Source organism: Oncorhynchus clarkii, chromosome 8 (assembly GCF_045791955.1).
Source record: "Oncorhynchus clarkii lewisi isolate Uvic-CL-2024 chromosome 8, UVic_Ocla_1.0, whole genome shotgun sequence".
Taxonomy (NCBI): Eukaryota; Metazoa; Chordata; class Actinopteri; order Salmoniformes; family Salmonidae; genus Oncorhynchus; species Oncorhynchus clarkii.
The window spans coordinates 14,669,129-14,693,956 of NC_092154.1; the positions used below are offsets into that span (position 1 = coordinate 14,669,129).

The 24,828-nt window shown below is 42.5% G+C and overlaps 1 protein-coding gene across 5 annotated transcripts; it reads left to right on the forward strand.

Annotated features, from left to right (window-relative positions):
• The first annotated feature begins 731 nt into the window (after nucleotides 1-731).
• LOC139414990 (transport and Golgi organization protein 1 homolog) lies at nucleotides 732-20,731 on the forward strand. 5 transcript variants are annotated; one of them, XM_071162680.1, is made up of 27 exons: nucleotides 732-1,327; nucleotides 2,289-2,422; nucleotides 2,524-2,610; nucleotides 2,727-5,436; nucleotides 5,951-6,235; nucleotides 6,329-6,462; nucleotides 9,758-9,889; nucleotides 10,704-10,725; nucleotides 10,843-10,931; nucleotides 11,039-11,116; nucleotides 11,249-11,359; nucleotides 11,656-11,727; nucleotides 11,836-11,940; nucleotides 12,060-12,182; nucleotides 12,336-12,417; nucleotides 12,736-12,788; nucleotides 12,910-13,000; nucleotides 13,089-13,227; nucleotides 13,454-13,652; nucleotides 13,861-13,928; nucleotides 14,012-14,100; nucleotides 16,455-16,568; nucleotides 17,359-17,430; nucleotides 18,468-18,514; nucleotides 18,702-18,761; nucleotides 19,686-20,037; nucleotides 20,210-20,731. In XM_071162680.1, exons 1-27 carry the CDS (start codon nucleotides 1,207-1,209, stop codon nucleotides 20,488-20,490), a joined length of 5,850 nt encoding a protein of 1,949 aa, XP_071018781.1. In that variant the 5' UTR covers nucleotides 732-1,206; the 3' UTR covers nucleotides 20,491-20,731. The 5 variants fall into 5 exon arrangements, with proteins under 5 accessions (XP_071018781.1, XP_071018782.1, XP_071018783.1 ...); XM_071162681.1 differs by having other exon boundaries at nucleotides 18,705-18,761; XM_071162682.1 differs by lacking the exon at nucleotides 18,702-18,761.
• The last annotated feature ends 4,097 nt before the right edge of the window (nucleotides 20,732-24,828 follow it).

The following is a 24,828-nucleotide window of genomic DNA, read 5'->3' on the forward strand; positions in this document are numbered from 1 at the left end:
GGAATGCAGTTTTTGAACTAGAAACTGAATCTATTTAACACTTATTTTGTGTTTTTTTGCATGATGAGGGTTTCTGGACCGATGTGACGCTATATCTTGGTAACAAAATGCATACAACCATTGAAATATCCAAGTTTGGACATTTCACTACACAGATTCTATAGTTGAATGTCAGTATGTCAATCTCTTATTAGGAAACATTTTTATACACATAAACATTAGTTTTGTATTGAAACGTATGCAAAGCAAAATGTCTCAGATGTATTTGTTACTTTTTGTTGAATTGTAATCACTCTGGCTGTTCTATTGTTTTGTATGTTACTGTTGTTTAATCAAATACAAAGTAAAATGTTATGCACTTTAACGCACCTATTGGTCGAAGTGAGTAGGTAATATAACCAAGTGAGAATATACTAGCAAATCATTGGTAGGTTCAGTGCCTCACATCACTGGAATCGTGAAGGCAAGTAGGCCTCAAATAGTGCTGGAAAATATATTATTTATGGGAGTGAAATAGAGATCCATTTTAAAACAATAATGTCAATACCTAGGGGAGATATTTACTCTGAATGTTGAATGGAGCAGCCCAGTTAGCCAACGTCACTTTTATGGGCTGTAAGAATAGGCAGAAAGACACACACACACACACACACCACCACCACCACCAAATGGGAGCCCTGCCGGGCTACCCTGGACCTACTATTTTGAGAACCGGAATGCACCACGCTCTCATACAGAAAGGTAGCCATGCAGAAAGGATAGCCTAACCACCATGAGGCTGCGAGAGATTCAGTATCATATTCTCTCTTTATTTGTTTTGTTTGTTAGGGTACCCCTGGAAAAACAATGCACGTGTACACCACACACATCTTTTGAGGTGTCATAATACATCTGCTGTAGTCAGATTGGCAAATTGAATGGGGAAAAGGAAATTGCGACCACAAGCAGGCTTTAATGTGCTGGGCTTTGAATGTTTGAGGTGTATCCAACAAAGACGTACTAAACCCGAATCAGAACGTATGCGATTCAAAGGAAGATTATATTCTGGTTCTATGGCCTTGCTCTTTAATATTTGTCATTGTCCGCCCATATTTTGATATTTGACTCGACGATCAACATCCTGCAAGTTGCACCAGCCTTGGATTTGCTGACGTGTCGGCTTCATCTGCTCATGCTCGAGCAGAACCAGATAGCCCAACTGACGACATGGCTGTAAATGTATCTCATGTATACATTTTACTTTTATTTATTATTAATTTCATATCCAATGCCGCCACCGAAAGGAGATTCTCCGACTTCAAACGATGTGCTGACGAAGAATGCAGTAGTAAGTACTTGGCGTTTAGCTCACGCGAACTTTCAGGAATGATGCTTCCATCGATCGTTAAATGCACTCTCCCCACCTCATTCCAGTGTAACGTAGCAGCTAGCTAGCTAATAAACCGGCGTTATCTTTGACCTGTTGCCATTTCAAAGGGATGAACTCGGCTAACCTAGATAAAAGTACTGTCATTAGTATTCTTATCAGCACGAGACGAGTAACGTATTATTACTAAATATAGCTAGAAACCTGGCTTGTTTGGTTGTAGCCGAATCCTGGGTTGGCTACTGCTGGCTAGTTGCCTAATTCTGGAGCTAGTTAACGTTACCTCAACTCTGTTTTCTGTAGTAGCTTGTACCATGTAAACAAGCTTTCGGCCTACATATTTTATTGAAATCAAAGCCACCGAAGGCCCCAGTGCTTCATGGGCAATGTTCACCAGTGTGGACTACACAACATAGCTGGCAGTGTCCTTGGTTAGCGAACACATCTATGTTGTGTGTATGGTAGGCTAAGTTATTGTAATCAACTAGCTCCCTAAGTCAATCAAATGTACTTATAAAGCCATTTTTACTTTAGTATGATCATCTTTAGGGACCGTTTAATTATGTGTTGGCTTTTAGGAAGCAAATAGCCAATTTCACTGTGACTAGCTCAATTGCAAGATGGTGTATAGGCTTAGCTATTGTTGACATAAAAAACACGTCATTAACCCCCTCTGCCTGCAAGTTCTTGACTTTTTGCATTTGCCTTATCAAAAACAATAGCTGTTTCATTGAACCCTTGCTACTCACTGTAAAGTGTAAACAGATTAGATTAAGCAAGGTTTACCTTAGGGATGTGTATTTACACATGGGGCACTAAAGGTGGACGCCCAAAGACGGTCCATGGCTGGGTCATTGGATGAGATGTTTGGTGTGGGTGACATTCCCACAACAACTGATCTGTGAATCCTTCCTCTCCACAGTGCTCCTGTGCCGGGGTAAAGCATCAAGTGATTTCACTGGACCAGACTGTCGGTTCCTGTCTTTTAAAAAAGGAGAGACGGTATATGTCTACTATAAACTCTCAGGCAGAAGGACAGATATATGGGCGGGAACTGTAAGTATGAGTTAATATTTAATCATGTGATAACAAAACATTCTAGACTGCAATGTTAACATTGTTTCATTCTTTGTTTTGTTTCCATTTCTTACAATTAGGTTGGTAGCCGCTTTGGTTACTTCCATAAGGACCAACTCGCAATCAATCACATATACACTGAAAAAGAATTGGAGATTCCTGCTCAGGTAAGAAAATAACTTGTATTTCTTTTATTTCCAATGCATTATTAAGAAATGATCTGAAATGCCTGTACTTTCTGAAATGGTAGTATGACTCAAACAAGGTTATTTTTTCTTTTCAGGAAACCGACTTTGTTTGTTTTGACACCGGACACGATAAGTTTGACAGTTATGACATTGAGTCACTGTTAGTCTCCTCCTTATTGTTAACGGACCAAGACAAGTCTGTACAAGGAACCACAGAGACTTTAGACCGAAACAGAAGTGCAGAGAGCACCACAGTGGAAGTGGATGGGCCTCCACCTGAAGTGACTCTGTTAGAAAACAATGAGATTGATAGTGATGTTCCTGAGGACATTGATAAGGTTTTAGAAGAGGTTTTAGAGGAGTTTCCAGAGGATAAAGATCCAGGCCATTTTGATCCTTTAGAGTCCTCTCTACCTCAGCCTGAAATTGAAACTCTTGACGCAAAAGGAGTTGAATCTAACACAGTAGTTGAGCCCACAGCTGAGAGGATCAAAGATGACCTTCAGAAATATCAGCTGACGACCGAGGACTCTGTGCCGGACAGTGTTGTTGAACCAGAGCAAGGTGAGACTAAAGAAAGCCTTTCAGAACCTCTATCCAAAGATGATCCTGAGTTGGAGAATGCGCCAGATGGTTTTTCAGAAGGCAGACCTGTCCCTCGGTTGAAAACTACACTTGGAACAACTTTTGATGCTGTCACCTCCGATGACGAGGAAACTAGGAAGGTGACTCCATATGACGAGGAGGACGAGGGAAGTGAAGAGTTTGAATATCAGCAGGATGACAAAAGTGATTATCATCTTAGGGAAACTCCATTGCTGGCTTTTTCTGAAGAGCATTCTAATTTAGAACACGAAGACATTGATAAGGTTTTAGAAGAGGTTTTAGAGGAGTTTCCAGAGGATAAAGATCCAGGCCATTTTGAATCTGATCAGACAGATGAGGAAGAGAGTCCACCAGAGACAGCTGAAAAACAGGACTCCAAGGACAAGAACCTATGGTCTTCATTAGGTGATACAGTTTTTAACATTGTCAGTGGTGGGGAAAGAACAGCTCATGTTACAGGTTCAGAGGAAGAGGACGACGACGATGACGACGAAGGTGAGATTGCACCAGAGGAGCCTCCCAAAATTGAAGAACCCAAGGAGAATATACAGCTGCTAGCCAACGACCCAAAGCAGGAGCCAGAGGTATCAGAACAGCCACATGAGGTCATCTTTGAGGAACCTATAGACTCTGATTTCCTTGAGGCTGTCAAAATGCCTAATGTGGATTCCCAGACTTTGCAGTTGGAGGATGAACCTGAAGAAGGTGACATTGAACCTTCAATACCACTTGCTGATGAGGCGATTCCTTTTGAACATACTGAGGAGGCTATAGCAGAGAATCTTACCGTAAATGAAAGCCCAGTCCCTAAACACGTCTCACAGACAGAAAAGCTCTCAGACTTTGATAGTAATACTATCGACTCAGAACAGACGCAAGCTGTTGAAGAACTCCCCATACAAAAAGAACCCAAGGAGAATATACAGCTGCTAGCCAACGAACCACAGCAGGAGCCAGAAGTAACAGAACAGCCACACGAGGACATATTTGAGGAACCTATAGACTCTGATTTCCTTGAGGCTGTCAAAATGCCTAATGTGGATTCCCAGACTTTGCAGTTGGAGGATGAACCTGAAGAAGGTGACATTGAACCTGAAGAAGGTGACATTGAACCTGAAGAAGGTGACATTGAACCTTCAGTACCGCCTGCTGATGAGGTGATTCCTTTTGAACATACTGAGGAGGCTTTAGCAGAGAATCTTACAGTAAATGAAAGCCCAGTCCCTAAACACGTCTCACAGACAGAACTGCTCTCAGACTTTGATAGTAAAACTAACATATCAGAGCAGAAACAAGCTATTGAACTCCCTATACAAAAAGAGTCAAGAGATTTCTCACAAGTAGAGAATAAATTGAAACCGGGTGGTACAGAGCTTTTCAGACGATTTAGAGGACCTAACGTCCCAGATCCAACTAAAAACACAATGGTTAAAGAGAGGCATGAAGAACTCCCTGTAGACAATGAGGATTTGATAGACCCAGAGAACTTGGAGATTGAAGAAGAATTGCTAGAGGATGAAAATGCAGCATTGTCTTCATCCAAAACTGAGCACACTGATAAGGACAAAGAAAGTAGATTGGAATTTGGGTCAGAGCAATCCAATAATGCTACAGAAACTGAGGTATCTAGTGATGAGTTGGATGTTGTCCAAATTGAGGAGGCTATTGACATAGAACCTGAGGAGCATGACATAGAAGATTCAGAAAGCGCAGGCTTGGATCAAACACATACACCCTCACTTGAAGACAAAGTTCCGGATCCCCTTTCAGGCCAAGAGCCAGAATACAGTGATAATGTGTTGAGGCTGACGCTACTGCGCAACCACTTCAAGGAACAGGATATGAAGCTCTTCCAGAAGATTCTGGGTCTTCAGAACCTCTTCAGGGTGGAGTTCTTGTTCTCTGACCTGGAGCAGGAGCTGAATGCTGCCCTGATGTCACAGACAAACACCAGTGAGGACATTGAAAAGGTGCTGGAGGCCATTTTGGAGGCCTCTGAGACCCCAATCCTGGATGAGATTGAGAGGATGCTGGATGCCCGGGAGAATGCTGACGTACAGCAGGAGACTGGCGAGCTTGATGTGGAAGCCACCATCTTGGACAACTTCCAAGAGTTGGCGTTCACCCTGCATCAGAAGTACTCAATGACCAGCGACAGTGCTCCCTTGGCAGAGGGCAGTCAACTACACCCTGACACCGGTAAGATTGCTTATTTACTTCAGTTAATGTCAGATTATGGGAGGATTAAAACCTTTTAAATTAATTTATTTGGAAAATGTCATGTTGCAAATGACATGATGATAATAATGCCTGGCGATTGGGTTTGCATGAGAAGCTGTATTTAAAGCTGGAATCCATAATGGTGAAACAGCATGTCCATTTGCGATATTACAACAACAAAGTTAATGCAAACAACAAACACTTTATTTTTCTCTCTGACTTCATTGTATGCCCGATAGAGCAAAATATGTACTGCAATTTTTTTTACCATGCTGTACGATAGTCCTCAGCTCGGCAACAATAACAACGGTCGTGGGGTGGCCAGTGGCGCTGTTTCCCCCTATTGCGGATTCCATCTTTAGGAAATGCCTATGAAGTATCACAAAGTAAATAGTCTGTTGACATAGCACAAAACCACACCCTGACAATGCCAGTTAGTACATTTTCATGCATTGCAATCTAACTGTTTGAACCGCTATAAATATTTGAGAAGATGGGGACGTGTCTGATGCAGAGGAAGAAAAGACGTTCCTGCACTCTGGGGGGGACATAAACGAGGACAACCTCACGGTGACGGGTGAAGAGACTAAAGTACCTGAGGAGAAGCCTGACCATGAAGGCCACAACAGACCAGATCTGGATATGGGTCTTGAGGAGGATGTGGGGCATTTTAACAGAAACCAAGACAATCAACCAGAAGAAATCCAGAGGGGCCCTCAAGCTATTTTGGAAAATACCTTGGACATGGGACTTGTTGACATGGAGCACCCTTCCTCAGGTATGCGCTCTTTCAACTTCTTCTACTTTTGAGATTGCTGTGAGGGATAAACTGTGCAGACATTAACCTAATTTGCTTGTCCTTTATTGCCAGGCTCTTTGGAGTCGCCCCCTGTTTCTGATTTCCAGGAAGAGGAGCAGAGTAGTTCATCAATCGTATCGGTGTTAATTTTCTCTGGTAGTCTAGTCACCGTGGTTTATGAGTACCTTGGAATATATGCTGTTATGGTAAGTTACTTCATGTACTTCTATGAATGAGTTTGTCTTCCTATTAATTGACTAACTTTTCAGACTGTCAGAATTGAATGCTTAGGCCTCAAGTGTGGTATGCATCAGGGTTTCCATTAGCAAAACATACATTTACGAGTAACGAACAGCAAAATCACTAGCCTAAAAAAATACTATACTGATAGAATAGATGAACATTTCTACTATTGGTCAGCTATTCGAGAAAGAAATAGTCTATTCCAAATGGACTCTTGGACACTTCTGGGAAGGTGGATCCAAAATTCAGTCAACCAGTAGGCCTAGGCGTAAAAATAAAATAAAAATTCAAAAGCAATGCGTGATGCTATAGATAAGAACGTTTCGCTAAAAATGTTGATAAACGATTATTTCTAAACATAAGGGCAAGTGTTTGTTCCAAAATGCAGTTAGAGGGAAAACACCATTGTCAAAAGGGCACCGCACATGCAAGCAGTTTCATGCAACAGAGATTAAAATATCTGTTAGAAATTTATAGAGATCTAATAGGCTACTTTTGAAGCAAGGTAAGACGTATCTCAAGTCTTAAAATGTTCAGGTTTCAAACAATTTAAGTATATGTTTTCAAAATGCATAGCCTACTTCCTCCAGCTCATTGCAAAGTGGTATGTGATGCACTGATGAAGCCTGTCTTCCGTTGCTGTTTGAGATGCTGGTGCTCTCCCGCTGTCTGACAGGTTATCTGCTCAAGGACTCTGTATGTGTGTGATGAGATGCATAACGAATATTCTGTGCCTACACATTATGCAAATTAACCTATAGACCGATAAGCATGACCAGTCAAATGTATTTCCATCGACTGGTTTCCATCAATGAATAGCTAAAAAGCATTATTTCATAATGGGATTGTTTCTTTTCTTTCCCCAGACAATTGGCCAGGCGCCAATTTTATTTCTCAACTTTTCTATTTATTTCATAGCCGGTAAGCCAGCTTTTAGCCTAACGGAAACCCTGGTATGCATATGCATTTTATCTCGCCTAATTATTGCTGCGACAATGCATAGTTTTCAAATGTTTTGTTTTTTTTAGCTTTATTTTATTATTATTTTAAACATTAGTTTTGCACAGAGCAATATTTTTCCCACTTGAATGTTTGACGCTCGATTGTGATGTCATTAGGTCAAAGGTTCTGCAGGGCCACGTTCAGTTGCAAAACGTTCTCGAACGTTGCAGATAGAAATCCATTAATCGAGCAGAAATAATTCCTTATTCAACATGTCTGAGGTATATTTGTTCTACAGAGCGTTTTTCTATCTGAACGTAAGAAAAACTTTGCTTCCTGCTGTAATCTTTATTTAAAACAATTTTGCAACTAAAACGAGTTTCTATTGGACAAATTCAGTAGGTCCCGCCTCGTTTATTACGGTTTCCTTTAAGAAACGTTTTGCCAAAGACAGTAAAGTAGGTAATGAAACTGGGATTTTGCAACAGAATCGACCGAATGAATATATCCCAGGTTTATTGATCTTCCTTCTTTTTTTGGCTGACGTGTTCTAGGGAAGTCTAGGCTGAAGTTCAGTGACCACCACTGTCGGTTTATTGGTATTGTGTAGGGCATACATTACAACGCCGCTCGTAGTGCAAGCCTTCTTTCTACTTGTGCATTTGTCGTGGAAAGTAATCGCGTTCAAATCTCTAAAAGGAAGCTAAATGCATAGCTAGCTATCTACGCGTTACTAGTAGACAGGTTGTTGGCGAATCAGTCAGCAAGCTAACGTTAGCTAGTAAGCCTATTAGTTCACCAAGCTAGATGGGCACAGCTTGTCATCTTCGGTGTCGTCAAAGACAACCACGATGAAGGAGCCTCAAGTATTCTACGTTGATAGGTTTGTGAAACGAGGAATTTCGGATTTCCGCAAGCCAGTTGCATTGCATATTAGCCTAGCTAGGTAGCTCAGCTATCAAACAGTACTACTTTCAGTAGCAATGGATTCGGAAGTAACAACCCCTTTGCCCATGATGCCAGAATCTGATCAACTCTCCGTCTTCTACGCCTCATTTCTAACGGAACTTCAATATGTAAGTAGTTGGCTAATGTTAGTGTTGACACTGCGCATTTATGGAGGCTATAACTATTTCAGCTAGCCAAGTCTTAGTCTACCAAATGGATGGCTTGCTATAACTAAATTGCAACTCAATTTTGTTGGCAGCTTCAAAGTCTTGTGTAATGGTTTAGTTGTCGTCCAATACATATAAAATTTCTCCAATAGTTTCAGCCTAGAAGGGATCACTTGATTGCTCGTTTGTTTCAATGTTATCAAAGTGAAAGTTGACTGTCCTCTTCTTCATAAAAAAAAATTGGCCACTTACCAGACTTTAGCAGTAACCATTATTCATGTAAATGTATGGCTCGGATCGAGGGGTTTCCCTGAGAGGTTGAATTTTGCTTTGTTGCTTTGACCTATTCCCTTTTACAATTAAGCAATAAGGCCCGAGGGGGGTGTGGTATATGGCCATACCATGACTAAGGGCTGTTCTTATGTACAATGCAAAGTGGAGTGCCTGGATACAGCCCTTAGCCGTGGTATTTTGGCAGTATACCACAAAAAAACGAGAGGTACCTTATTGCTATTATAAACTGGTTACCAACATAATTAGAGCAGTAAAAATAAAGGTTTTGTCATACCCATGGTATATGGTCTGATATACCAAGGCTTTCAGCCAATCAACATTCAGGGCTCTAACCACCCAGTTTATAATTAATTATATGCTAGACCTTATGTTAAGTAGTTGTTTGTTTATTGCCCGCCTTTAACAGGGTGAAAGGGCACATAATGCACTCTAAATCCAAATTGTCCTTAGTTTGTTAGATCCACTCCACAATGTGGTGTTTTAATTTAGCTTGTTTGATCTAATCCAAGATTTTCACTGAGCGACTGAGATGTATGGTCTGTGTTGGGCCTGTATGCCACGTTCATAGTGCAAAGGTCTCTGGTTGGACAGTGGCAGGGCCCCAAGTCAATCCCCTTTTGATTAGATAAGCTTAAGGCAGGTTTACCCTCTTTATTGATTTTGATCAACAACTGGGTTACAGGCTAGGTCTATTTCAGAACCCACTTTGATTTGATCTGAAGAAGTGTCTGTTGGCATTGACTGAGAAGGTGCTCAGTTTGAACAACACAGTAATGCCTGATGGTTTAGTAAAATTATTTTCCTCTGTCCTTCATCTCAGCCCAACTATTGCCCAACTTATTTGCTAGACCTGAAATATGAGCTGTAGCAAGGAACGCTGTGTGATTGGGCCTGTGTCTCTCCCCAGATGGTCACCTGCCTGCCAGAGGAATGGAAGCCAGGTCCAGACTTTTACGGCGTGTCCTGGGAACCCGTGCTGGCCACTGCAGGTGCCGGGTTCATCGGCTTCCTCTTCCTCTTTTGGAGGAGTGTTCTATCTGTAAGTCATTTTTGCTCGGTCACTGCTTTCAGACTTTCATATGGTGTCCGAGACACAAGTGATTCTTCATGTTCTGAATCATTCAGTGGGGTTTTTTCTCTAACATAACATTATCTTGGATTTTGTGAACTAATACATCTGATAATAAGTACCAAGCTCTGTTGGCAGAGCAGTGCCGCCTCTCCCATTGACTTGAGGACTTTACATGGATTTTTACATCTCCTGCAACGTAGTTTCTGCAGGTCGCAAAATTAACTTGGCACAAGCTGAATGAAATGTAAAAAGCTTGGAGTACGCTCAGTGCTCCATTGACATTTCAGAGAGACGCTTGTTTTTCAGAGAAATCTTCGAAAAATAACAGGAGTAGCCAGTAATATGAAAAGCGTACAGTAAAATAAAAAAAATACTACATGTCATGTCTCAACATCTATCTATCTTACCTTTATATTGTTTTATTAGAGAAGAAAAATGACGAGTTCAGTGACGAGCCTGTCAGTTAGTCTTAATTCTCACACAGCATCCAGCCTACAGCGCCCTTTCCAGATTTTTGACCACTTTTTTTTCTTTCTGGCCTCCATTGATTTAGTCACCTTAATCTTGACATCCAACAAGGGTAAAAACTCCAATAACATTTGAATGGATTATGATATAGGTTTGGACCATTGGTCAAAATAAGCATTTTTGATTGGACACCGTACATTTCATCATTTTTGTTTTTATTGTTTTATGTAATTCTATGCAATCGAGTTGGGCATGCTGCTATTGAAGAGACTTTGCCTCAATGTATTGACCTATTTCCTTTTCCATCTCACAGGTCAAAAGGAAGTCCTATCTAAGTAGGTTCATCTACTTATTTTTTTGCAATTAATGGTGCATAGTGAATCCTCATTCATATATGCCTACATGTCTTACACGTCTCATTTCGTACTCTTAACATATATATTTTTGATTAGCTACTGAAAAAGAGATGGCAGACAGGATGAAAACATTTGAACAAGAGAAGGAGGAGATACTCCTAAAGGTTGCTGAACTGCAACAACAGGTATGTTGCTGAGACTTTTCACTGACCAAGATCCAGACTTTGGGTTCAATGTGAATTAAGAGACATAACAATGTTTTGATCATATATTTCTACTGGGTTCCCCTCAGGGTGAAGAACTCAAAGAAAAGAAAAATCTGTCTGAGAAATCTGCCACCTCATCTCTGGAAAAGATCCAAGAATTAAAAGTGAGCCTCTGGAAAATATTCTCATGATCACACGTCATTGTCAGGCTGACTATTGTTTACTTGTTTGTTTTTTTGTTTTACATAGTTTTTTAAATGTGTTTGTCTCACCCTTTTCTTTCAATATCTATCCAGAATCTTGTGCAAGAGATGGAGAGACAAAATGAGTGCCTGGACGAGGAAAAGAACTTGCTCGCCAGATCCTTTGACGAAGAGCGGACAAAGGCGGCGAAACATCAAGATATGGTGAGTCATGCTGAGCGATAAGCCGAAATGTCGTGCGGGGTTTTCGTCTGGGTTTTTTAACAACCAATTGATCAACGTTGTTCCTTCGAAGTATCTCTACCTGACAATACATCTAATAGATGGTATTCAACAGTCTTAAAATTATGCCTCTATCTAGTTTGAAGAACTAGTAATATTGTGATTTTGTCAGACCACATAGTCTGCTACTACTAGCCAGCTAATCGCCTAAATAGAACAACTTGTTGGGGAGCACAGAGAAACATAGTAGTCATTATGCTCATTATCTTTACCTATAGATGTCAGAAATGGACAAAACTATTGAGAAGTTGAAGCGGAGCAGAAAGAAGACTCAGGAGGCTCTCTCAAAGGTACATATCAAAGATGTAAACATCAACATTGCACCACTCAAATATAAATGGCATATGGCCGTTTTTAATATATAGCACAGTATAGAGCACACATTTTTGATTCTGCAGGCTACCATTCTGATGGAAGAAGCCAAGCTCCGTGAAGATGCACGGAATGTCCAGCACCATGTTCTGGAGAAGGATATCGCCACCCTGAGAGAGGAGAACATCTCGGTGAGTACCAACATGGAACAACGATTCACACTTTAAGCCTCGTGACATATGGTGCAGCAGTCTTTGGCCATGCGGGGCCTGCATAGCAACGTTCTTATGACCTAATATCCTCCTTCCAGCTGCACCACGCTGCCAATTCGTGGGAGGAGAAGCACAGGGAGTTGAGCGAGCAGATCAAAGTCTACCAGAAGTCCCAGAAAGACCTGGAGGACTCCCTTGCTCAGAAGGACCACAACGTTGAGGTGAGTTTTTTGAAATTATAAAAAAATAAAAAATCTAACGTTACGATTTTGTATTTGTTCTAAAGTTGTTGTCCAGAAGTTTTTTGTTGTTGACTGATCCAAGGGGAGAAGTGTAGAGTATAATTAATTGGTGGTTCTCTCCCTCTCTGGCAGGTTTTGTCTGACCTCCTGGGAGACCTCGAAGCCTGCGACGACCTGAAAGGAGGCGTCGTGGCTAACGGGGAAGCCGCTAACGGTAATTTACCTGACACCTTGTCATAAATGACTTGATAACTTGCTAATTAACATGCCAAATATGTAAGTGTTGTCCCACTAAGGCTTTGTTTAGACAGGTAGCCCAATCTTTTGACCAATCAGATCAGCTCTGAAAAAGAGCTGATTTGAAAATATCTGATGTGATTGGTCAAAAGACCAATTAGTGGAAAAAGATCAGAATTGATCTTCCTGACGCAGTTAAGACTGAACGCAAAATTAGGCCTATATGGCGGCATCTGCTAGCCCCCAGTGTGTATCTGGGTAAACTGGATTTAGAGTCATGTTTGGTCTGTTTCAGACAAGCAGACCGTCATCCGAAACCGCATTAAGCAAATGATGGATGTCACTCGGGTAAGACGGAATCCTTTCTTGAACAAACCCACATTTTTGTGTATCTGAAAGCCAAAATAATGATATTCAGAACTAAGTGAGTCAACTCTTACTAACTCTTGGCATACAATACTTTCTACAGGTCCAGACCACTCTGTCTGTTGTGGAGGAAGAGCGCGATCGCTTCATGACCAAGCTGCTGAATGAAGAGAAAGCCAGGAAAGAGCTGGAAGGTATGTCAAGCACTATATCCCAGCAGCTAGAATTTGATATGCATCACTCCCTTTTCTCTCTCTCAACACGATCAACTTATCACCACAGAACAATACCAGAAGCTGGAGCATGCCATCTTGTTGGTGAAAAGTGATAAGAACCACCTGGAGAACCAGTACAAGACCCTGCAGCAGAAGAACGAGATCATCACAGAGATGTACCAGCAGAAGGAGAACGCCTTGCAGCAGTAAGTAGAATTAGACGCTGTTCAGTTCATGCATTAATACCATTGTAGGGTTTGTTCTTAGCGGTACCACAGCATGTAAAAAGAACAATGACTTTTTCCTCAATGTGCCTTCTTCCTCAATGTGCCTTCTTCAAAACATATTTTATTGTTTTTCTGTGAAGTATATTGAGATTATTGAATGCACTTTAAGTAAAACTTCATTTGATTTGTGTTCGTCGCCTCACAGGAAGCTAACCAAGGAGGAGTTTGAGCGTCGCAACAACGAGGATAGGCTGACTGAGGTGGACGGCAAGGCCCTGGAGGCCGAGGAGGAGGTCAAGGTGTGCAGGCAGCGTATCAAGGAGATCCAGGATGAGCTGAAACAGACTGAAAAGTCCTACAAAGCCCAGATCATTGAGCAGGAGCAGAAATCCCATGAGAACTGGGTATGTACAACTTACTTGTTACAACGTTAATGTGTCTCCTACTCATTTCTCAACCCCCACTGATTGCACACATGTAGAACGACAAGGACATTACATTTATTTTTATTTTTTAAATGAAATAAAATAAAAGTCTGCTGTTTGACCAATATTTCATAAGGTAAATTTAGTCCCAAACATGACATTTTAAATACCTCTTCCATCTCTCCAGGTAATTGCACGCGCCGCAGAGCGAGCTCTGTTGGACGAGAAAAAGGAATCAACCAACCTCCGTATCAAGTGAGTACTACAGCAAACTCAGTTGGGCAATACCAATGGGGTTAGCGACACCAGTCTAGATTTCTTTCTCTCTTTCACCTTAGACTGACGGAGATGTCCAGCAAGCTGAATGAGCTCCGTAGGCCTCTATTCAAACCCACCCCTGGGATGGCTCCCATGCCTCTCCGACGAGGTAAGAACAAATCCCCACAGAGTTCCCAATGTTATTAGGTGCTGGCGACTGGCACATCTGGGGTGCATTCAGTAAGGCAAATTGTTGAATGTGCAGTGCGCTCCAAAAGTGTTGGGACAGTAGCAATGTTGTTGTTTTGGCTCTGTACTCCAGCACTTTGGATTTGAAATTATACTTGACTACGATGTTAAAGTGCAGACTGTCAGCGTTCATTTGAGGGTATTTTCATCCATATTGGGTGAACCGTTTAGAAATTACAGCACCATTTTAGGAGACCAAAGGTATTGGGATAAATTAACTTAAGTTTATTAAAGTAGTCAAAAGTTTTTATTATTTGGTCCCATATTTCTGGCACACAATGACTACATCAAGGTTTTGACTCTTCAAAGTTGTTGGATGCATTTGCTGTTTATTTTGGATGTTTCAAATTATTTTGTGCCCAATAGAAATTAATGGTAAATCATGTATTGTGTCATTTTTATTGTAATATTTAATAGAATGTTTCTAAACACATTCATTAATGTGGTTACGGATAGCTACCATGGTTACGGATAGTCCTGAATGAATAATGAATGCAAACGTTAGAGACATAGACATGCTAACCTCTCACCATGTCAATAACAGGGGAGGTTAGCATTTGAGGTGGTATGATATTTATGCCCAACTTTCTTATTCACTATTCATTCAGCATTTTACGTAATCATAGTAGCATCCACATTCATTTAGAAGTGTTTTTAGAAACATATTATATTCTTATTTACAATGAAATTTACTCAAATGACACATTATTTACCATTTGTTTCTATTGGGCACAAAATAATCTCAAACGCAACCAAAACAAACAGAAAATGCATCCAACATATTTGTAGTCATTGCGTGCAATGAATATGGGACCAAACACTTAACTTTACTGCTTTAATACACAAGTGTATTTGTCTCAATACTTTTTGTCCCATAAAGTGGGAGGATTATGTACAACAATTGCTGTAATTTCTAAACTGTTCAACTGATTATGGATAAAAATACCCTCAAAGTAAAGCTGATAGTCTGCACCTCAGTCATTAGCCGTGTTTGAATACTCATACTAACTGTACTATTTGTGACATAAATTTAGTATGTAGTATGGTCATAGTATGGATATACTGTAGTTAGTATGCCAAAGCTTCCCTGATGTCGTACTACATTACTTGTATACTTCGTATTTTGGCGAGTGGACACTCTTTCTGTGTTTTTAGGGCCCATAATGCAATTCTTCATAAAATGGCCGTGGCTTCACAACATAAGATTTGAAGAAAATAGCGGAAAATACGCAGCCATAGTCCGACAGCGGATACAAATTCATTCAAATGTTGAGCAATGTAATGACTTTTCAAATAAGTTACGTTACATGTTTGCTGACAAGTTGTTAGCTACGCTAGCCTTACGAACTGCATAACATGTCATTAAATCTCATTTATTTATAAAGCCCTTTTTACATCAGCAGTTGTCACAGTGCTATTACAGCAGTTGCTTGAATGTACCGGTATGTTAGCTACTAATACATCAAACTTGCCAGTATATAAACTATACGCTATCTAACTAACTACCCAATGTGTATTGACTTGATTGTTCACGTCATTCTTAGCATAGCTAAGTGGTATAGTTGTTGTGTGTTCTCAATGCACATTGTTAATGACGTCTTTAACATGTCTAGCTAGTAATTTGTTATGCTAGCATGAAGTTGCATAGCAACAGCATCTACTTCCGGTAGACAGGTGAAGCGTTAATACACTCAACTGGAAGATACTGTTTGTTTACACTATACTAAGATGAACTAATAGTATGTAGTATACAGTATGTTCGTTTGGGTATTCAAACACCGCTATCATTGTATCATTTCAAATCCAAAGTTCTGGAGTACAGAGCCAAAACAACCCAAAATGTGTCACTGTCCCAATACTTTTGGAGCTCATTGCGTTTTGCAGATGGATCTGAAATGACTCTCTATTCTTGAGGACAGAGATGGATACATGCTCTACATCATATGTTTATATCTGAATATTCTGTCATGTTGCACTTTCCTGAACAGACCCCTGTGTTCTTTGAGTCCCCGTTGGTTTGGCTCTATTCTATTGTTGGTTGGATAATAGCTGTGATTGCGTTTCAGATGAGTTCTTGTACTTTGTTTTTGACTATTGGATAACCCATCTGCTGTTGGAGCTTTACCATCGGAAATATGTGGAGTTGTGTTGTTGATTTGACGCCTATTCCTTGAAGCTGGACCAATGTGGAGAGACTGACCACAATATTTGGCTGTGTGCTGTTGGTTGGGTGTTCATCATTTTAAATGATGTTAATTGGTTTGGTTTAAACAGGTGACTCGTACGGGCCCTCGCCCGTGAGCGGAGGTGCCCCGTCCCCCCCTCTCATGATGGAGGGTCCTGGGCGACCCCCCTCTGCCCCTGTGGGGAGACGGAACGAGCCCTACGGTGAGTCTCCAGAACCCTTCCCCGGACAGCCTCGGCCCTGGTGATTGGCCAAGCAGTACCGTCCCTCAGCCAATTAAATCCCTTCTAATCTTTTCACCTTCCTTTATATCCCCTGTTCTGTTTCAATCATGTCTCCTTTTTCTTCCTACTGCTCTCATCCTGTACCTAGTTGGTTTCCACGTCTGATCACTTATTCTTCTTATCTTCTGATTACTTCCTGTTTACATTTAGATTTTCTTGTGACATGCTTTCCTCTCTCTCACTGCCATCTTTTCTCCCCATACCTACCGCCGTACCCATCTTTTTCAACCGGGTTTGCGTGTCCAGACGGTCCAGAATGTCCCCTTGCCTCTATCTTTCACCGTCCTTCTCATGCATTCCTACTGCTTTTTCTGTACTATGTTGGTGTCTTGGTGGTGCTCAGCTGCTGGGAGGTCATATGTGAGGGGCATGTCCTTGGGATAGTCAGGTTACAGAAGCCTTGGCCATTGTGATCCATTGTGGAACTCTGTACAATCCAGTTGTTCTTCAGCCATGTGATATTAATACTGATTCACAAGTGTTCTAGTTGTGGAATAATCCTACCAGTATATGGCCAAACATTTTCTTCAGACTGCAAATAGACCAGACACTGCTATAAATAGCTGGTAGCATAAAGCAGTAACGTGAACCACAGTGGTGTAGAGTCAGGTGCCTAATGACACCCAGGAGAGCTGAGGTCAGAGAATATGGCAGTGTTAACATTAGTCTTGGTAGGATGATGTATGACCGTGTATTTTGTGTTCAACAGGACCACGACCTCCATCTGACCCTCACGGTCGTTACCCCCCTGACCACAAACACCCAGTGGCTGCCAGACCTGGTAGGGATTATTTATTTGTCAGTGAAGGTTGATTCAGTATTATTCCCTATGATCCAATATCCAGACCTGCCAACATGCATGCATTTTGCATACCAACTATGCAATTCTCGATCCATGTATGCAGGTTCGAGATCCGAGTTAAAAGTAGGCAGAAATTATTAGGGACAGATTTAAAAAATATATTTTTAAATTTAATTCAATTTAAAAAATCCAGTTTTTTTTAACCTTTTACCTAGGCAAGTTGGTTATGAACAAATTCTTATTTTCAATGACTGCCTAGGAACAGTGGGTTAACTGCCTGTTCAGGGGCAGAGCGACAGATTTGTACCTTGTCAGCTCGGGAGTTTGAACTTACAACCTTCCGGTTACTAGTCCAATGCTCTAACCACTAGGCTACCCTGTCGCCCTGTAAATTTAACATCCTGGTTCTCGGGCTGCAACACACAGACGTGCGGAGTTTGTGTCAACAGACATGGAGATTAATACATAATTATTGGACGTAGCTAACCCGTGTCTGCCCCTCCTGTTTGTTGTGATGCTGAGTTTGCCGGCTGTCAGCTGTACCTAAACACATGGACAAATCCCTTTTCGACTCCATGTGGAAAGGTGAACACTAATTGTTTCAAGCTAACGTTAGCCAACATAAGATGGACATTCAGTGGGCTCTAGAGTGCCAGCAGTTCGTTTTTTCAGATTTTGACCCGAAACAAATAACTTAAAAAATCCCAGAATAAAGGCCTTTGTTCTTTCTCATTAGATCTTGTTAGTGACTTTTACCATATGTATAAATAGATTGCTGTCAAAGAAAGTATTCCAACCTTTTATAGACTTGATTTGGTACAATTCTATAATTGTGATCAGACTCACAAACAGCATGAGCGTGCGGGACGAAAGAACCTCAATTCGGCGCGCAAGTTGGATCTCCACTTTGCCGTGAGTGTCTGGTACTCTAAAAAGTTGGACAGGGTTGGCATGTGTGAATGTCTCTATCCTAGCTGTATTTCCTTTAATCAATCTGCTCTTTGCATCACCTTTAGACACCATTGCACCACGGACATCCTCTCCAAGCAGTCTGGACAGCTCGGTGAGTTTTCAGTCAATTTGTGACAATGTCCACAACTTCTTTCCTTATTACGTTACAAAGTCAGGAATGGAAAATGGAACTAGCAAAGAAAAGTTTCATTGAGGCACCTCGAGTCCTTAGTCTTACGTGCATCTCTCCCCCCCCCCCCTGTTACTCCATTCAACATGTGGGTGTGTTTGCTCTAAAGCAGACCGCTCCACCACAGTCACAGGCTGAGGCCCAGGCCTCCACAGAGAACCCAGAGGCAGTGAGTATTATGTAGGAGGCTGAGGCACGGTGGAAGGGATGTGGATATGTGAGCATGCTTACCGCAGCCATGGATCAGTGGCAGGCAGTGGGCTTGTGGCCTCGCAAGGTTTGTCAGACTTAACAGTAACTGTCCAGTGAAAATCATTCTATTAACTCATACCCAAATTATGTTGACTCATCCTATATTCATGTTTGTGGCCAAAGTATAAATTGGGGGGGGGGGAAACATATTTGTATCTCAAACCGACCATTTAAAAAATGCGTGCTATTTCCTCAGAGGATGGATGAGCTGGCCAATCAGCAGTCTACTCGCAATATTTTTTATTACCGGTATGCGCCCACACCATTCCACACAGAAAAGCGTATATTTAACATGCTTAATTACATTTTTTTGGGGAAGGGAAAACTATTTCACTCATATTGTAATTATCGGTCATTTCATTGAAATCTGGAGACACTGAACAGTTACTTGAATGTTGCTGGCTGGATTTTCACATGCGTGGTTACTTGCCTTATCAGTTCTTTACATTACAACACCACCCCCACTGAATGAAATGTGGTGACACTGTTCTACAAAGCCATAACTAAAGCACAACTGCATGATGTGAATTGTGTTATCGTTAAAAGCTGTGTGTTTTGAGGTTAATGCTTTGTGGAAAGGTCCTGATTCCCGAAATCACGGTGATTCACGGTGATTGGAACTTTGTCGTGTGATTTGTTGTTGGGAACTGCATAACTTACCTTACTATTGTGGGATATCGAAGTTGTTTCTGACATGTGCATGATTGTGTTTTGTTCTAACAAAACTGTTTTGAAAGGAGCTCACGGGTGGTGCCAGCAACAGGGCTACAGGCACCACCAACCTACATCTCCTCTTTAAGACTTCTAGGTTTGTAATGGTGTTTATTGGTGGTTCCTCCAGAACTCAGGACCTCGGGGCCCTGGCTCCCTCCTGGTCTCTCCTATCAGCTCCCCCCCCGACTCAGGCCCCGGCCCCCTCAGACCAGTTATCAGCCATCCCTCCGGACTCTGCTACCGTCCTCCTGGCCCTGGGCCCCACCACATCCCTCCTCCCTCACCCTTCATGCCTCCCATGTACCGACCAGCCAACGGACACCCAGGCATGATGCCTCCCGGACCCCCACCACCTAATGGACACCCACCTGGCCCCATGATGCCACCCGGACAGCGGCCTCCACCTCCTGGTGCCTACGGCCCCCCACACCACCGGGGCCCTCCTCCACCTCACTATGGACCAGTGCCTCCCCCATTCGGTAGGTGGTGAATTCGGCGACCCATTTGTTTTATTTTTTAACCTCAAGTTGACTTTCTTTGCTATTGTTATTTCAGTTGTGTAGAGTAACGTAGTAGTGATATTGTTATTTTTGTACTAGGATATTATATTATTGCTTTTCACTTTCTCATGTTTGCTCTCGCTCTCCCCAGGTGTTCGCGGCGGCCCCCCTATGGCCCGACCCATGGGACCTCCACGTCCCTACATGCACTACGGACCACGTGATCACTCCATCCCACCCCAGCACCTGCCCCTAGGAGCGGCCCCATACCCTCCTCACAGTGGCCCCAGAGACTTCCCCGGGCAGCCCCCCATGCAGCAGGCCCCCCATGGGCATGACTCTTCTGTGGGTCCCCAGGGGCAAGACTACAGCTCCCAGCAGGCAGCAGCTACCCCCCAGGACTCAGTCAGCTCCTCCATGGGAGAGCCTTAGACACCCACCAACTATGTCAGAGGGCTTGGATACCACCTGCTACCATTAACAACCCGGCTATGTCTAATCAACCACGATTTATCTTTATTTTTCCCCTTTCCTTTAGATTTAATTTGGAGATATATATATATATATATATATATATAGTGCCAGTCAAAAGTTTGAACACCTACTCATTCAAGGGTTTCTTTATTTTTACTATTTTCTACATTGTAGAATAATAGTAAATACACCAAAACAATGAAATATCACATAGGGAATCAAGTAGTAACCAATAAAGTGTTAAACAAATCAAAATATATTTTAGATTATTCAAAGTAGACACCCTTTGCCTTGATGACAGATTTGCACACTCTTGGCATTCTCCCAACCAACTTCATGAGGAATGCTTTTCCAACAGTCTTGAAGGAGTTCCCATATATGCTGAGCACTTGTTGGCTGCTTTTCCTTCACTCTGCGGTCCAACTAATCCAAAACCATCCCAATTGGGTTGAGGTCAGGTGATTGTGGATGCCAGGTCATCTGCAGCACTCCATCCCTTTCCTTCTTGGTCAACTAGCCCTTACACAGCCTGGAGGTGTGTTTTGGGTCATTGTCCTGTTGAAAAACAAATGATAGTCCCACTAAGCCCAAACCAGATGCAATAGTATATCGCTGCAGAATGCTGTGGTAGCCATGCTGGTTAAGTGTGCCTTGAATTCTAAATAAATCAGACAGTGTAACCAGCAAAGCAACCCCACACCACCACCTCCATGCTTCACAGTTGAAACCACGCATGCAGTGATCATCCATTCACTTACTCTGTTTCTCAAAGACAGTGGTTGGAATCAAAAATTTGGACTCATCAGACCAAATGACAGAGTTCCTCTGGTCTAATGTCCATTGCATGTATTCCTTGGCCCAAACAAGTCTCTTATTGGTGTCCTTTAGTAGTGGTTTCTTTGCAGCAATTCAACCATGAAGGCCTAATTCACGCTGTCTCCTCTGAACAGTTGTTGTTGTCTGTTACTTGAACTCTGAAGCATTTATTTGGGCTGCAATTTCTGAGGCTGGTAATTCTAATGAACGTATCCTCTGCAGCAGAGGTAACTCTGGGTCTTCCTTGTGACAGTCTTCATGAGAGCCAGTTTCATCACAGAGCTTGAGGGTTTTTGTGACTGCACTTGGAGAAACTTTCAAAGTTCTTGAAATGTTCCGCATTGACTGACCTTCATGTCTTAAAGTAATGATGGACTGTCATTTCTCTTTGCTTATTTGAGCTGTTTTTGCCATAATATGGACTTGGTCTTTTACCAAATAGGGTTATCTTCTGTATCACCTCTACCTTGTCACAACACAACTGATTGGCTCAAACGCATTAAGAAGGAAATGCCACAAATTAACTTAACGAGGCACACCTGTTTATTGAAAGGCATTCCAGGTAACTACCACATGAAGCTGGTTGAGAGAATGCCAAGAATGTGCAAATCTGTCAAGGCAACGGGTGGCTACTTTGAAGAATCTCAAATATAAAATATACATGATTCCATATGTTATTTCAGTGTCTTCACTGTTCTACAAAGTAAAAATATAATTCCCTGGAATGGGTAGGTGTGTCCACACTTTTGACTATTAGTGTACCAAGTTATTTCATATATCCCATTACTACATGACCAAAAGTATGTGGGGACACCTGCTCATCAAACAAACATTTAATTTCTAAATCATTGGCATTAGTATGGAGTTGGTCTCCCCCTTTGCTGCTATAACAGCCTCCACTCTTCTGGGAAGGCTTTCCACTAGATGTTGGAACATTGCTTTGGGGACTTGCTTCCATTCAGCCACGAGCATTAGTGAGGTCGGGCACTGATGTTGGGCGATTAGGCCTGGCTTGCAGTCGGCAGTCCAATTCATCCCGAAGGTGTTCGAAGGGGCTGAGGTCAGGGCTCTGTGCCGGCCAGTCAAGTTCTTCCACACTGATCTTGACAAACCATTTCTGTATGGACTTTGCTTTGTGCATGGGGGCATTGTCATGCTGAAACAGGAAAGGGCCTTTCCCAAACTTTTGCCACAAAATTGTCTAGAATGTCATTGTATGTTGTAGCGTTAAGATTTCCCTTCACTGGCACTAGCCCCAACCATTATTCTGCCTCCACCAAACTTTACAGTTGAGACTGCATTCGGGCAGGTAGCATTCTCCTGGCATCCTCCAAACCCAGATTTGTTTGTCGGACTGCCAGATGGTGAAGCGACATTCATCACTCCAGAGAACGCATTTCCACTCCTCCAGAGTCCAATGTAGGCAAGCTTTACACCACTCCAGCCGACGCTTGGCATTGCACGTGGTGATCTTAGGCTTGGGTGTGGCCGCTCGGCCATGGAAACCCATTTTCATGAAGCTCCTGACGAATAGTTATTGTGCTGACGTTGCTTCCAGTGGCAGTTTGGAACTGTAGTGAGTGTTGCAACCAAGGGCAGATAATTTTTACACGCTTCAGCACTCGGTGGTATCGTTCTGTGAGCTTGTGTGGCCTACCACTTTGCAGCTGAGCCTTAGTTGCTCCTCGATGTTTCCACTTCACAATAACCACACCTACAGTTGACCAGGGCAGCTCTACCAGGGCAGGCATTTGATTTGTTGGAAAGGTGGCATCAAACTCAGCAGAAAAAGAAATGTCCTCACTGTCAACTGCATTTATTTTCGGCAAACGTAACGTGTAAATATTTGTATGAATATAAGATTCAACAACTGAGACATATAAACTGAACAAGTTCTACAGACATGTGACTAACAAATTGAATAATGTGTCCCTGAACAAAGGGGGGGTCAAAATCAAAAGTAAGTCAGTATCTGGTGTGGCCACCAGCTGCATTAGGTACTTCAGTGCATCTCCTCCTCATGGACTGCACCAGATTTGCCAGTTCTTGCTGTGAGATGTTACCCCACTCTTCCACTAAGGCACCTGCAAGTTCCTGGACATTTCTGGGGGGAATGGCCCTCACCCTCTGATCCAACAGGTCTTAGATGTGCTCAATGGGATTGAGATCCGGGCCCTTCGCTGGCCATGGCAGAACACTGACATTCCTGTCTTACAGGAAATCACGCACAGGGCGAGCAGTATGGCTGGTGGCATTATCATGCTAGAGGGTCATGTCAGGATGAGCATGCAGGAAGGGTACCACATGAGGGAGGAGGATGTCTTCCCTGTAACGCACATCGTTGAGAACGCCTGCAATGACAACAAGCTCAGTCCAATGTTGCTGTGGCACACCACCCCAGACCATGACGGACCCTCCACCTCCAAATCGATCCTGCTCCAGAATACAGGCCTCAGTGTAACTCTCATTCCTTCAACGATAAATACGAATCCGACCATCACCCCTGGTGAGACAGAACCACGTCTCGTCAGTGAAAAGCACTTTTTTGCCAGTCCTGTCTGGTCCAGCGACGGTGGGTTTGTGCCCATAGGCGGTGGCGTTGCCGGTGAGGACCTGCCTTACAACAGGCCTACAAGCCCTCAGTCCAGCCTATTGCGGACAGTCTGATCACTGATGGAGGGATTGTGCAACTCGGGCAGTTGTTGCCATCCTGTACCTGTCCCGCATCTGTGATGTACCGATCCTGTGCAGGTGTTACACGTGGTCTGCCACTGTGAGGACGATCAGCTGTCCGTCCTGTCTCCCTGTAGCGCTGTCTTAGGCCTCTCACAGTACGGACATTGCAATTTATTGCCCTGGTCACATCTGCAGTCCTCATGCCTCCTTGCAGCATGCCTAAGGCACATCCACACAGATGAGCAGGGACCCTGGGCATCTTTCTTTTGGTGTTTTTCAGAGTCAGCAGAAAGGCCTCTTCAGTGTCCTCAGTTTTCATAACTGTGACCTTAATTGCCTACCGTCTGTAAGCTGTTAGTGTCTTTTACGACTGTTTCACAGGTGCATGTTCATTATTGTTTATGGTTCATTGAACAAGCATGGGAAACAGTGTTTAAACCCTTTACATTGAAGATCTGTGAAGTTATTTGGATTTTTACAAATTATTTTTGAAAGACAGGGTCATGAAAAATGGACGTTTTCTTTTTTTGCTGAGTTTATATCCTATGACGGTGCCACATTGAGTCACTGAGCTCTCCAGTAAGGCCATTCTACTGCCAATGTTTGGCTATGGAGATTGCATGGCTGTGTGCTCGATTGTATACACCTGTCAGCAACGGGTGTGACTGAAATGTCCGAATCCACAAATTTTAAAGGGGTGTCCACATACTTTTGTGTGTGTAATATATAGTGTATATATTTGCAAACGGAAGCATCTAAAAAGCTAGTTTTCCTACTAAAGCATCAGAAAATTTGTCTTATGTT